The 15,853-nt window shown below is 40.4% G+C and overlaps 1 protein-coding gene across 24 annotated transcripts in view; it reads left to right on the top strand.

Annotated features, from left to right (window-relative positions):
• The window catches only part of LOC109038096 (calcitonin gene-related peptide type 1 receptor), a 506,731-nt gene that overhangs the window by 374,432 nt on the left and 116,446 nt on the right, over positions 1-15,853 (top strand). For 22 of the 24 annotated variants that reach the window (XR_011899882.1, XR_011899881.1, XM_072300421.1 and 19 more), the window contains 2 exons: positions 10,119-10,229; positions 13,220-13,338. Coding sequence is in view for 22 of the 24 variants with exons in the window: in XM_072300421.1 (XP_072156522.1) it covers positions 10,119-10,229; positions 13,220-13,338 (230 nt within the window). In the remaining 2 variants the exon portion in view is untranslated. The remainder of the gene's footprint in view (positions 1-10,118; positions 10,230-13,219; positions 13,339-15,853) is intronic. The other 2 variants (XM_072300427.1, XM_072300432.1) reach the window with 1 other exon arrangement.

The raw sequence follows: 15,853 nt of genomic DNA on the forward strand, positions 1-15,853 counted from the left end.
GCGGTGTAAATGGCCTTCGATGCTAAAGCACCGCTTTCAAATAAAATTAAATTACTACTACTACTAGGTACTTACTTTCTTTCTTCCTTCAAATTGGCCTTAGATGCTAAAGCACCGCTTTAAAATAAAATTATTTTACTACTACTACTACACATTTATTTACTTCATACGAAAACCTATTACCTTCCACAATTTTATCAAGAGGCATTCCTCAATCACCACGCCCCTTCCTCCGCTCCCGCATTCCCTAGATGCGTGGGTCTCGTATATGAACACTGCACACTTTCTCCGTGAGTCGTTTGTCATTCTATAGAATAAATATTAAAGTACATAATAGTCGTAGGTTCCATACTCTAACAAGTCTCCTCAGTTATGCCGTACATTGCTGAACTAGTTAATATCTAGAATAACGAATAAGCAACGCACTTTAACGGTAACATACATATCGACGGTGTAAGTCGGCAATCACATAACTCGGTTTGCGACGTCGCAGACTTCCAATCATACATTATTTTTCAAACGGAAAACTACTCAACAGCAATTCTGTAAAACTGCCGTAGTTTTTCTTCTCTGTGCGAAGAAAATTCTGCATAATCTTCAAGGAATGATGTCAATTTGTTCTCCTCCAAAAAAATAACATAGAGGCGGAAATTTTCAGACACCGCAAACATATCGACGATGAAAGTCGGCAATCACATAACTCGTTTGCGGTGTCTGAAAATCTCCGCCTCTACGTCATTTTTATATAGGAGAACATATTTATATTATTTCTTGAAGTTTTTGCAGAATTTTCTTCGCATTGAAAAGAAAGATCATGACAGTTTTAAAGAATTGCCGTTGAGTAGTTTTCCATTTAAAAAATAAAGTATGACAGGAAGTCTGCGACGTCGCAAACCGAGTTATGTGATTGCCGACTTTCACCGTCGATATGTATATTAGGGGGCTCTGTACCCTGGAGGGCGCTTCACGCCCTCAGACCCGCTTCGCGGGCCCTTTGAACATAGGTATAGGCAAAAATGTTCTTCCATTTTAATACACCATTTTGTGTTTGAGCTGCATCGATTTCAAAATTTTTAACGTAACACTCAGGGTTGCAAATGATGAGGAATTGCTGGATGTACATGGTTTGGTATTAATAGTGGCATTATATTGACGGCTAAGCTTATTTTTAGATGCTTACTTAGAGAAAAAAAAATCGGATGACGACTATTGAGAGTTAATAATATTTGGTCGGCCCCGACGTGACGCAGCGCCTGCCTTCACTTTTTGTATCTGCTGCTAATATTAATAGAAAATCAAGTATTGACTAATGCCACAATCGAAGCCGGAAGAACGAGGAAAAAATGAGTAAAAACCTTTGGCCCGGCGTTGGGATATCCCCGTTCCAGGGTTGCGCCGTTCCTCAACTCTCAGAATGAGAAGCCCTACACGAGAGTTATAGCATCGTTCTATTGTCAAGGGAACGGAGTTCCCCTGATGTCTTTGCAATCGTTCCGCTGCTACGGCGATGTAATTCCCTACGTCTCTCTGACCTTGAGCGAAATGCCCAGTGCTCGGTCTTTGGTTCATTTTCGGATGTATCAAAAATCGTTGTGTTTTTTAGCCAATCATGTCTCTACGTCAGGTTGTGTAGAATTCTAAAATTCGCTTTCCGGGAGATTTTTTTCGCCTTGAGATGTCGTGTCCAGAGTTGCTAAAAGAAATTTCATCGAATGAAATTTCTTTTTTCCCAATGAAATTTCTTCCGACCGACAAAATGTCAAAAATGCTTAATTTTTCTTACGGAATTGGTTTTTATTTTTAAAGAGAATAATATTCGTCATTAAGACCAATTGGAGCGCGGTCTTCTCTCAGCTCTTCTCTTCTGGTCTTCTCTTACTCTTTCTCTTCTGGCAGTTCTGGCTCATCAAGGGGAGGGGGACCGGGGACCCTAACCTCAAATTTCAGACTGTTAATTTCTGAAAAAATCATTTAAATTGTTTCAAGGATAGTTCAAGATCCCTCCCTCCCTTTTGTACCAAAAAAGAAGGATATACTATAAGGGGGTACTAGGATTCTTTATAGTCAAGAAATTTGTTTTGCTCCAAATATGAAAGCTAACGTCTTACTTTATTCGTAAAATTTATTTTGGTGTTTAACCGGTACAGCTGTGTGTTCAACCAAAATTTAAGAAAAAAAATTTAAAATTATGTTTTTGCTGTTTTACGCAACTTTCTGGGCATTTCTAAAGTTCCCTTTCATAGTTTACCACGTGCATATAAATTAACTTAAGGAGATTCATAAGTTTCAAGGGTTTAACCCTGAATTCTGCGGGTTAAATGAAATTCCTTTTTATAATCTTTCATGAAAGGACCCCGCACACCTCTTATGGGAAGCTGCACCACGACCGATTGCCTTCTGACTTATGTACTTCGATTCTCCTCAAGATGCTGATCAAAAGTTATAATTGCGCCAACTTTCTACGATGCACCGTTTTCGCAAAAAAGCTAAGTGAAGATTCAATTATTTGGCGATAAAAAGCCAGAAAGATTCCTCATTTCAGTACTCGAGTGAACAAATCAGGGGAACTCCCGCACCGACCGGCAGTCTTATCTCGGATTCCGCACGCCGTTTTCCTCGACCACCCATCGTGAGGAGCATATGAACAGGAAAATGAGCGTCAAACGGACGCATCGAGAGCGGGAGGAGGGGTATAGCCCTAGAGTCGGCAGGTACAGATAAGAAGACGGACACGCGCTAGGTACGTTTTTTCCTTATTTACATCGGGCCTGTTCTCAAATGCTTTGTTCTTTTTTATTCATAGTCGCCGAATAATTGAATCTTCGTTTAGCTTTTTTGCGAAAACGGTGCATCGTAGAAAGTTGGCGCAATTATAACTTTTGATCAGCATCTTGAGGAGAATCGAAGTACATAAGTCAGAAGGCAATCGGCCGTGGTGCAGCTTCCCATAAGAGGTGTGCGGGGTCCTTTCTTAACTCTGGTCGTGTCTGACTTGTAAATCTGCGCAGAACCGCCGACGAATTCAGGCAAATTCTTTTTTTTTTGGGAGGTTCTGATTGGTTATTTTTCGCCATCAATTCTTTGTTCGTTGGTGCAAACAATCGCCTTCCTTGTTGTTCTTGAGAAGCCGCCATTATCCCACTTCAAATTTTAAAAATAAAATTAAAGAAATAATAACTATTGTACAAGGTGGAAAATTGCTCTAGAGGATCCGTTACGGACAAAGGCGCCAAAATCAGAACTCGATTGATTGATTTAATTCATGAATACGCAAATATTGCCTCAGCTCAACTGCCGCGATCGCGAATGCAAATTGGGATGAACCTCGAGACACATGAAAGCATAGCCTACTTATACAGGGTGAGCGAAAAGTCCCCGACCCCCCCTCTAACTTTTGAACGAATTGAGCTAAGGAAATGAAACTTTGGGAATGTTCCTATCTCAAAGGGGACCATCTTTTGAGGGGGTCAAAATTTTGGTCCCCCCCTCAGGGGGGGGACAGGGGCCCCCCAACTTTTTTTTTTCAAATAGCAACCCCTATCTTGTGATACCTCATTCGAAAGAACATAAAAAACTAAGAATTTTGGCGCAAACCGCAGATCAATATCTCAATTTTTGACCGAGTTATGATAGGTCAAAGGTCAAATTTGACCTATTTTCAAAAAATCATAACTCCGGTTCAAATTATCGTAAAGAAAAAAATAAAACGGGAAAATTTACCAAATTGCGTTCGCTTTTACGTAAAAATTGCAGAAATCACTTAGATTTAATTTTAAGGGGGGGGGGGCTCGGACCCCCAAATACGTCAATTCAAAGGTCATTCAATTTTCCTGCGAAATAAGCCAATTTCCCCTAGATTTGCCTCCACATTATCTCAGTAAGGTCAAAATCAGTTCAACATTACGTTGGCAAGTCCCCAAATTTCGGGAAAAGTTAAAAAAACGAAATTTAAAGTGATTAAATTTGACCGTTTAAATTTCGTTTTTTTAACTTTTCCCGAAATTTGGGGACTTGCCAACGTAATGTTGAACTGATTTTGACCTTACTGAGATAATGTGGAGGCAAATCTAGGGGAAATTGGCTTATTTCGCAGGAAAATTGAATGACCTTTGAATTGACGTATTTGGGGGTCCGAGCCCCCCCTTAAAATTAAATCTAAGTGATTTCTGCAATTTTTACGTAAAAGCGAACACAATTTGGTAAATTTTCCCGTTTTATTTTTTTCTTTACGATAATTTGAACCGGAGTTATGATTTTTTGAAAATAGGTCAAATTTGACCTTTGACCTATCATAACTCGGTCAAAAATTGAGATATTGATCTGCGGTTTGCGCCAAAATTCTTAGTTTTTTATGTTCTTTCGAATGAGGTATCACAAGATAGGAGTTGCTATTTGAAAAAAAAAAAGTTGGGGGGCCCCTGTCCCCCCCTGAGGGGGGGACCAAAATTTTGACCCCCTCAAAAGATGGTCCCCTTTGAGATAGGAACATTCCCAAAGTTTCATTTCCTTAGCTCAATTCGTTCAAAAGTTAGAGGGGGGGTCGGGGACTTTTCGCTCACCCTGTATGGCTCATACAGAAATGCGCTTACTCCGTTTATTTCTCATATCACGGCTGCTGTTTCGGCGGCGCGCGGCGTCGAGGTCAACTGTTGTGAAGCCCTGCCCATCTTCACTGACGATCAGCGAGTCTCTTAAATGCTCTTTATTCTGCCGGCCGTCTGTTGTGTTTGGATGGCTCAGATGTCTAAACCACCAAACGTGCTCAGCCGGCATTTTTTCTTGTGCGAGCGGAGTTCGAATCCCGTCGGGGTAGGTAAATTTTTATTGATTGAATTGAATGTTTTAGACCAATCATCAAAACATAATCTATACTAATAAAGCAGACTTCACGTTGATTGACTCACTCACTCACTCACTCACTCACTCACTCACTCACTCACTCACTCACTCACTCACTCACTCACTCACTCACTCACTCACTCACTCACTCACTCACTCACTCACTCACTCACTCACTCACTCACTCACTCACTCACTCACTCACTCACTCACTCACTCACTCACTCACTCACTCACTCACTCACTCACTCACTCACTCACTCACTCACTCACTCACTCACTCACTCACTCACTCACTCACTCACTCACTCACGTATCAGCGGATCTCGTGAACGGAGGCTCGTATGACCCTGCGATTCGGCACTAGAATCCCTCTCTACTCCAAGACGCCGGATAAGGGAGGATTTCGCGATCCGCCTGCCGGTTCGCGGGATATCGCGGTCCGCGCGAGTGTCGATTTTGCCGTAAGGACAACGGGTGCGAGAGAGAGTGCGAGTGAGATGGAGCGATTTCCGCCTCTCGCGCTGGAAGACAGCTGATAAATTTTGCGTGTGTTCTTCTGGTACGCGCAACGGGTGCGAGGAAGATGGAAGGAGTTCGGCGTCCAACGAGTGCGAGGAAGATGGATCGAGTTTTTCAATAAGTAGTGTTTACGTTTGCGGTAGGTTGACGTTTTGGAGAGGTCGAATAATACCGGATACGTGCGTTTTTAGGAACTGAAGGAGTTTTCTTTAAACTTACTTATCGTTAAACCGGAGAAGTACTATGAATTTGCTTAAAATTTAATTTTTAATGTTGATTGACGATACTCGAATGCAGACTTTCTCAGGTGTTGCATTGATGGTTCACCGGGTGAAAAGACAGGCGGTGAGCACTGCTGTGCTAAGAGAAAACGCCGTATACCAAATCCCTCAGACAATGCCTTTCCTTTTGATAAATCAAGAATTTCCGAGAAAATTCGTAAATATTCTTCCTCCAATTTTTTGAAGGAAATTAGGTTCGTATTTAGATCCAAATTGTCGGAAAATGTCAAGCAAAAATAGGTATCCAATTTCCTTGAAAATTCATGCAGTGGTATCGCTGGAAATACGGTAATATATAACATTCGAATCTTCTTACGGCGTTTTTCCACGGCAGTGTAGGTGAACTTCTGTTCTACAATTAGGTTACCTAAATTTCCTTTTCGACTTTACTTGAAAATGCTCATGGCATCTCAAGCACTTCTCTACTAGGTACTTAGACGGTTTCGGTAATTCTTCTTAAATGTTAACCCTCCGGAAATCGCACGGATAAACTGCCCTGGCAAAGGCGTCAAACCCTTGAGGATAATTATTTCAGTAAGTGCTTAACATAAAAACACATTTTCAAAGCTTTCAGAGAACCATGTGCTTACTTACGCGCTTCATCGGAATAAACGTTAACGTAAAAGAGGATTTTACTCCGAGACTAACCGACCGTAACTGTGGAGTGAGCATCCAGGTCACCGTTAACGCAGTCAAGCAAAGAAATAAAGCCTACAAGTCTTTCATGGTTGTAAACAAATCGTGCATACTCTGAGATTTCTCTTTACCTTCCAGAATGTTTTATGAGCGAATCATACGACACTAATTACCCAACTCTTGCTTTGCCAACCATTTTTACCCACACTTTTTACCAATGCCTCTTCGGTAGATTTGTTGACTATCTAGGGAAATTTGAATAAACACTTCAGTAGTAGAGAAAATCTCCGAAAAAACCGACGTATCGTAAGTACACTTGTTCCATCAAAACGTTGCACAAGATAGGTTCACATATATATGTTGCGAGCAGTGGCGGAAAGAATTTTCGCAGGGCCTTCCCCCCCCCTAAAAAAGTTTTTTTAGACAGCCCCCCCCCCCCATTTAATTGAAGGCTCGAACAGCTAATTTCACGTTTTTTCACTTCAAGTCATTTAGATATTGCGAAAAGACCTCCTTGTATGCTTGAGAACGGCTTCTGGGGATCTCTGAGGGCCTCAAAATAGACCTGAGACGAACATTTTTTACGCTGCTGTAGCTGAAGACTGGGTTGGGAAAATTTAGTTGAAAACACCCAGAGACAATTTGAAGCTAAGAAGAAACGATCAGAGTTGACCCTTAGGTAAGGAAAAGCCGAAAGTTTAAAGTCAATCCTCAGAATCGAATATGAGAAATAATAAATCCTCACGTGGGAGTTACAAGTGTTCCTGACTTTCGCTTCAAGATAGGTATACGTTAAACTCGACGGTTTTTTTTTTTTAATTTTTTATCATACAGAGCCGTACGTAACTCGTAGTTTTATTTCAGAAACATTATGTTTCCTTTCCAAAATTTTTTAACTTAAGATTTCAACATTTTAGAATATGGCGGCTCATGCTATAATTTTTATTTCTTTTTTTCCTTCGAAGAAGCCATTTTAGATACTACATAGGAAATTTTTAGGGATTGACCAACTTGAATATTGCAAAAAATTAAAAATAAGAGATGTACCCACCCCGTGTGCCGGTGCTACGTGAAGCTCCGCGCATTAATTAGCGAAGAGTCAATTCCTCTGCAGTGGATTATAATAAAATAGAGGGGCTTGGAGGGCAAGGCCCAATAATTGCAATTTTTGCTATTTCGAGAAAAACGTGTTCAAAGTTTCTAAATTATATGCAGACTCGTGGCAGACAATCACAAATTTTTAAATTCCTTCGAAGGCTGCACTTACCTATGCGCCTTTTTCTCGAAGCGCCTCAATTATGCCTATAGCAGTAGTTGTCCTTGTATGCCTAGACCAGAAAAATCAAAAGAGCGCTTAGAATCTGGAACTCCCTGTTAGCAGAGCCATAGAAAAACAAGATAAAGCTTATACACATTTATACGAAAGTTAATTACTTTATAGAAAAAATGGCGTTTTTTATGTAATGCATACACACGAAAATGATATAAGTGAACTTCTTTATGTAACCGTTATATAAATAAATATGTATTTTAATGTCGTAAAGGAGCTTTTTTTTTTAAAAAAAAAATTTCAAGTGTAGCCGGCTTTCTGTCACCGAAGTGGCAGCCTATTGTTCTTTGTTCTTTTCTCTAAAAAGCGTGGAGCATACCTACGGGAGGGATTCCAGTTCTCAGGTAACTTGCAAAAACTTACGCTGAGGTTTCGGAGCTTCCGAGGAACAATAATCAAATGGAAAGTAAGTGTTATCTAAAAGCGAGTAATAACAGTAAGACCGGATGTTTTATACGCTAAGAGTGAGGATGGAAAAAAAACGAAAATATAAAACTTTATGTGAGCGCAGGAGGGTTGGCGTCGGGAAGGTGAGGCGCGCGGAAGGAATAAGATTTAAAGAGTCTTGTTTATGTCAGTAGCTCTCAAGCAGATAAAATCTTGTTGCTTCTCCATCCTAAAACAGAGCGCCGCGTCGCGTCGCCTCGTGGGTTCCTGTTCCAGGCGAGGGATGCCCTCCGTCTTTCGAAGGAGAGGAACAATGGTTGCCTAAGCGGAATGTTGTTGAACGGTTGGATTAGACGGTAGGGAATTTAGGGATGCTCAAGGATGAAAGATCTTCATCTTAGGGTGCAAATTGGAGGGTGATGAAAAAAAATTGAGGTCATTTCCGAATTCAGCGCCTCAAAATACATGAGGATTACTTCATCTCATCTTGAAGATTTTGGTGTCATTCTCTTTCTTTCTCTGATGTATTCAATAGTAATGCGATAAACTTCAATGAATGAAATGAAATTGCTGTCACGGATCTAAGTATTTTTGGTCACGTAGGGATGATGAAGGTACCAATTCAAACGACACGCGGTATAGTTTTTCAAATCCGTTCGATGAGGCAAATTGGTATAAGCTTTGATTTCAATTTCTTCAAGCTTCGTAGAGGGAAATTATCTGAATGGACCTAGTAGTAACCAAATTACAGGGAAGTGGAGATCATCGAGGACTTCATACGGACCAAACCGGAAGGTATGTTTTGACTTCGGATTCAAATTTTATGGCCAAAAATAAGAACTTATAACTCCCCCTGCTTTTCCCCTAAACCCCATTTCCCCACTTAGAGCCGTGTATTTTTAAGGGGTAAAAGGCCGTGAGCTACTTTAAGGCAAATACGTCATATCATCCCGTAACAAGTCTGCGTAACTTTTCTTATGCCTAGAATCCAAATCTGAAATCAAAACATACCCTTGCTTTTTGAAATGTTCGACTTATGGCCCCTCAAAGTCCCAAAACTGTTGAGGGGTCGACGGGTCGTGGCCCTCATGTATTTGGGTCAACAAGGATCATGTCATATCAGCAAAAATGTATTAATATCTCCCCGTAGGTAATTTTTAAATTGTGTAAATCTGATAATTTTGCCGCATACGGTGTCCAATGGGTCAGTTGCGCTGGTCACAGAATCGTGCTTTGATGCTTGATTCTTGTAGATTGGCTAAAAATAATAAGATTGGTCCAAACCGCGACTTTTTACGTTCAATAATAACCGATAGGTATCGGACTTAGAAAAGTCGTGTTTTTGACGTCATCTACCGCGGTGGGCGCAGGACTATTAGGCGATCTCGCCCAAAATCCGACCCTTTTGGGCGAAAAACGACGAGTCTTATGGGAGGAGTAAAGACAAAATGAAGGAGGGGTATGAGTTGAAGCGAGGCTGTTGGGCGAGGAAGAAATCAGAATTTCTATGAAACCGTCTAAAATTTCATCCGGAGGCAAATACGGAAGATTCCAGCCGTATCTCGGTGGGAGTTTCTTCTTTGCATAAATATTGTCGCAGTAAAAATGTATCACCTTGGATTTGGCGCAACCAACAACTAGAGTACCTGTATAGCGAGAGCATGGACAGATGTGAAACTCCGAAAATCCATCAGGCCTTCACCGATGGTTCTGCGAATAAAGTTAGGGCCCAGAAATGCAGCCCTATGATTTTCAATTATCCTGAACGATTTACTAATACAATTGTTACGAACCGTCGTTTATAAAGCACATATTTGACTCAGTTTTTGTATAAATTTACTCATTTTTGCGGACGTCATTGCGTCATTTGCGTATCCGTAATTTCCATTGCACGAATTGTGTTCTACGCAAACTTTTGTAGAAGTGGACGTTTTGTAGTGTAGATATATGACCGAATGCTTAGATTCTAAATTTGTATTGTGGTTCATTAAAAATGACCGAACAAGCTCGTAGTACATTAAATAGTGCGAATGTTTGTAGGGTCAAAGTCTTTGGTCTATTTTACGCACACAATGACAGTATGATAACCTCTTTCAAGGAAACTTCAATACGGTATGTTCCAGGAACGCACTGCCCTGTTACCTTTGACGGCTGGTCATGCTGGCCCACTACTTTGGCGTCTACTTCCGCTTACGTTCCTTGTCCATTTTGGATCGAGGGATTCGACCCCAAAAGTAAGTATCTTTAATGGACTAAAATGCGCTCTCCCTAAACTCGGACGCAGGAAAATATTATGTTTAGGAATTAAAAGCCTTATCCCGAGCAAGCTTAGACTTGACTTAAGAAATTCGCAGTCAAAATTAAAAAAGGAAACTTCGGTCATTTGACTGGAAAAGTATGCGTGAGTCCTTAATAATTCAAGCCATACTTAAAAGTATGTGATTTTCAGCAAGAAAAGAGACTTTAGAACCTTAAAACTTCAAGAATTGAATATTGCTCAAAGGCAATTGTATAGAGTGTTGAAAAAATTTAGATAAAAACGCCCAAAAACGTTTGACCGAACCGTTGTGAATTGTAGGAAGATGGCAGTTAAGAAACCTATTTTTTGAAAGGATAGGTAGGTACCTACATTTAGCGGGACACCTGCTGACGTAGCCAGCATGGGAAGCGTTTGCCGATTGGCTGAACTCAGCGCCAGGCTTCACCTTGGTACGTCAACTCGACTGTCAGCTTTTGATTGGATTTTTTCCCCTTAGAAGTGCTTTTTCAAACTTTTTAGTGAGCTTTTTGATTTTTTTATTTTTTTTTACATTTCACATAGGAAAAATTAAACTACAACCCTGCAAAAATGCCTTGCCACAAACCTATTCTTACTCTGTCTAATTATGTATAGGCTCTGGATGGGTGTCTAGAAGTTAGAAACCGATGGATGGAGATCAGACGAGACGACACAATTTCTAATATCTTCTCCTTTTAATGCTTTGGTTTTTAATCAGTTCGTCGGGTGACATGATTCCACTATCTGCAACTTACTTTGTGGTCCCGATCTATGCACAACTGGTTTGCTTTACGTGATGGACATTTCATACGTCCATCTTCAGGTGTACGGTTCGCGAAAAATTCCCCTCATCAGAAACATTGCAGAAAATACCTGTAAATAAATGGATACTAAAACCACACCCAAAAACTGATCGATTCGGTGGGAGCGATGCTGATACCTGCACTTTACTTGACTGTTGATGGATGCGCGCGCATTTAGATTAAGCTGGAGGGGTGAATGAGTCGAGCCACCGGACTCTCGAACCGGTCGTTTAGCAGGTGATTTTCCTTTTTCAATTTGTTCATCTCATATTGTTCGAGTAAAAACTTCATCCTGATACTTTTCGTACTTGTACGTAAAACCTTGATTGTGTAAAGAAAAACTTAATCAGCCAAAACCACATCATTAATATAAACTTCGAAGGATTCTGCCTTTTTCTATTTCACTCGAGGGGAAGTGTCCCCTCCCGGACTCTCTTCCCCACCCGGTGACTGACGCTGCGCTGTGCTGAACGGTTCAGCCTGAACCTTCCCCTACGTCTGACCGTTCCCCACTCCTCTGTCAATCGAACCATATGCCACCGCTTACGTATTGTCGCTCGCCCACCCAGGTACCTACCGGCCAGCGGTCAGTTGATGATAAATCTCGCTCATGCTCCTACGCAGCTACGCATTGATTACCTACGCCAGTGAATTACTTTCCAAATAATTAGAATTTCTTCGATAATAGTTTTCTTTATTTATTCGACGGTATTTTTTCTCTGTTCTACTGTGATTTCCTTGGTTCTCTACTGTGTTTGATTGTGTTGAAATTTATATTAATACTCACACGGAGAAAAAACTTCGTGCATGGGACCCGACGTTGAGATCATATGAATCTCTTAAAACTTGAGGTCCAGCTGCCGAAATTCGGGTCAGAAATCTGAAACACTTCGGTATGCACCGAGAACTTCAGATGTGTGACCTGAAACCTTCGGTATATACCGAACTACTTCAATTGTCTGACCCGAACTTCGGCAGATGGACCTTAACTTTTCGGATGCGTGATCCGAAAACTTCAGAGATCCATATGATCTCAGCTTCGGGTTCCATGCACAAAATTTTTTTCTCCGTGTTTCCTTATAGGGGACGCAACTAAAATTTCAGTAAATTTTTTCAGAAAAGTAAAAAAGTGGCTAACAATGGTTCCTCACCTTCTCGTGGTGTTGGCTGTTTTACTAAGTGGGAACCGTCTATAAGATATAGTCTATTTCTTGCCCTGTCATTATTATTCTACAAGTTAATTGTGGAATGAGAATTTCATAATGTGTTCTATGAAATCTTCAAAATATATAGTGATAAAAAATTGTAACTACTACAAAATCGGCTCGCGGAGCGAGCCGAATGTCACTCGCGCAGCGAGTGACCGGGGTCCAGGGGGCGTAGCCCCCGGCTAGGCGTGACGGGCGCGCGAAGCGCGCCCAGAACGGCTAGTAATAAAATAACAATTTAATTCGGGGAAAGGCCGCAAAAGGGGACAAATCAAAAGAAGTATACCATCAACTGCCAAATATTCAATGATTTCTCAATTCTGTGGAGGGGCCGATTTCGGCCCAAATCGCATAACCCCTCCTTTAACGAGGTTTATTTTTAAAAGTAGTTAATTTTGTCATCAGATCAACTCTTCATGTTACAGGCCATAATCCGCCAAAAATGTCAATAATTTGAGCCATTATTCCCAAACTTGGCGACTTTCCGGTCTGAATTTCTTCGTGCAGAGTTGAAATTCGAATACAGCGTCAAAATTTAAATGGAATACTAGTCAACAATGCCACCCGGGATTTTTGCAGGATCTTTTTTTTATTTGCCAGGATTAATAGGTTATTGGACTTAAGAGCGTCAATTTTGGTGGGAATGGTGCGTATTCTTTGACTTTGATGAGACTATTACACAATTTTTCTCGCGCTAGGGTTTTCAGGGGTTCGCCCCCTCCCCCTCAGGAGGACCACGCATTTATGATTACTTACAGTCACTTCCCTATCCATCCTCTGGCTTCGATCTTCCCCTTCTCGCATAGGTATTCCTCTATGCTATCGGATTTTTATATTATTCTCACAATAGTTTTTGAAGCTGTAGATTTTCTCAACAGTCAACACTGTCATCTAGAAAAAATGAAATTTCTGAATAGATTTAATAGTAAATCAAGTTTTTGTTGCAGGAAGCGCCCATAAAGACTGTGATGAAAATGGAACGTGGTTTAGACACCCCTCCTCTAACAAGCCTTGGTCCAACTACACCACGTGTGTCGACACAGAGGACTTAAACGTTAGTTCGTTACTCCATCACTTTATTCACCTCTTATCTTAAGGGAAATACAATCTATGCTTCCGATTGTGGGATTAAGTACCTCCTCAGTAAATAATAAATAAGTAATCGTTATTCAAATTTTATTTTATCTATAGGTAAGAAAATATCTTAATACGAGTATTAGGTACTTCTTCATTAGGTAAGCAACGAATAATCATCAGTTCAATATTAATTCCTCTTTCAGTAATAACATACTTTAGAATTTACCTACTGTTTCATTGAAAAAATGTTTAAGAATGATTAGTTAATAATTGAGTAATAAAAACTGCTAAATATTGGGATTTAGCGATTACCTAATCATTGTCTAATGTTTATTTGACCAGTAAATTAATCTAATGATATTATAATATTTCCTGTTTCCTTTCTTAAGGTGATTCGATGGACGCCATATTTTGTGTCAGAACGGCATGCGATGTATCGCATCAGTTGGTTCCATTTTTTCAGGTACTCGTCATTTTTCTCCAATTTTGAGATCGCAATTCTGTTGTCAGGAGACTAAAGCACTCACTTACCAATTTTAACAAAGAAATTCAACGTGATAAAGACGTGGTTTTTTTAGAGAGTAAACATCGCATTCGAGTGCAGTTTCGATATCAGTATCGAATGCGATGTTTACTCTCTAAAAAAACCACGCCTTTACTACGTCGAATTTCTTTGTTATAATTGGTAAGTGAGTGCTTTAGTCTCCTGACAACAGAATAATTGCGATCTCAAAATTGGAGAAAAATGACGAGTAGCTGAAAAAATAGAACCAATTGATGCGATATATCGCACGCCGTTCTGACACAAAATATGACATTCATCGAATCACCTTAATGTTGAATTTCAAATGCTACATGGGATCGTTGAAAAATGTTGATGAAATGAATTATGGGAGTAAAAATGCGACAAATAAACGGCGCAACAAATCGTAACTTTGTATTCTATTCCTAACCACTCGAAGAACCAGTGCCCTACTTACCAAAGAGCCGTATGCAAAAACGACATTTTCCGCCCCCCCCCCCACTAAAACTTATTCAAACTTTGTCTATCAGTTACTAATACTGGAGCGCTTCTTTCCCCAAATTTTCAGACCCCCAAAAAATTTGGGGAGGGGGGGCGCTAGGGGGGTGGAAGTCAAAACCTGTGAACCTCGATATCTTTCGAACGAAACAAGATATTGAGGTTCGGTTTGGACGAAAAATCGTCTAAAATTACATACTCTAAGATTCTAAAGGTCAAAATCCCAAAATTACATTTTAAACTTAACTTATGTGCTTTTCAGTTTTTGAAGAAAAACAATTTCTTTTAAACGCACCAAACTGAAAGAGCACAATTTTGTATTTGAACCGAAACCAGTTTTTTAAATGGTTCTTCTTTTTCCGCATCTAACGAGTGGTCATTTAAGCTGGAAAACCGAACGGTGCCGGAGTTATGATCGATTGAAGTTTCCGCTCAACGCGCGCCGACCGATTTTCGCGCGCAAAAAATTCGGATTTGACTATTGTTAAATCAGATTGAATGTTCAAACCGAGCAAAATGCATTATCAGGGACTCTTGAGGGTTGCTGAGTTCAGAAATTACAGATAGTTCCAAAAAATTCACGTTTTTAAAATTACAGCTCCGTAGCACTATTTTAGAGCCCCACTGAGCGCCGACCGGCCGCTCAGTGGTCCTGTACGGTCCTGTAATTTTAAAAACGTGAATTTTTTGGAAGTATCTGTAATTTCTGAACTCACCGACCCTCCGAAGTCCCTAAAAATGCACCCTCCTACCTCTCCTTCTCTATTGCTAATAACTGTTAAATATATTCTTTTCATCTATTAATTTGGACGTATTTCTGTAAAATGGAACTAAGCGCCATAGCAGGGGGAGAAATGTAGAGGGGGGTTTGGATTGGCGTCGGAATCGGGCGTCGGGCTCGTTCTGTCCTATACTTGCAATGCTTTTCCATGGCGCTTAGTTCCGTTTGACAGAAATACGTCAATTTCATATTTTAATTGGTGTTTTGTATGTACAGCACTTAAATATTACTGGGTGCTCGAAAAATCCCCTCCTCCTCTTCTCATATTTTACCTAATCAAGCAGGAGATTTGAAACTTGGAGGACGTTAATTTCAACAATTCGAAAATCCAAGATGGCGGATGTGGCCTAAAATGCTATCTCGGCTCCTGTTCGATCGATCTCACTGATTTTTGGTACCAGGGGATATTTATGGACGAGAAACTCGAATTTCTTGCCAAATTTTAAAAATTTGAAAATTTAAGATGGCGGATGTGGCCTAAAATGCTATCTTGGCTCCTGTTCGATCTGTCCTGATTTTTGGTACCAGGAGGTATTTTTCGAGGGGAAACTCGAATTTCTGGTCAAATTTCGAAAATTCGAGAATCAAAGATAGTGGATGTGGCCTGAAATGCTGTCCCAGCTCGTGCTCGATCTATCGTGGTGAATCTTGGTACCAGGGAGTATCTAGGGACGGGAAACTCGAATTTTT

The sequence above is a fragment of the Bemisia tabaci genome, chromosome 1 (genome assembly GCF_918797505.1).
Source record: "Bemisia tabaci chromosome 1, PGI_BMITA_v3".
In the NCBI taxonomy this organism is placed as follows: Eukaryota; Metazoa; Arthropoda; class Insecta; order Hemiptera; family Aleyrodidae; genus Bemisia; species Bemisia tabaci.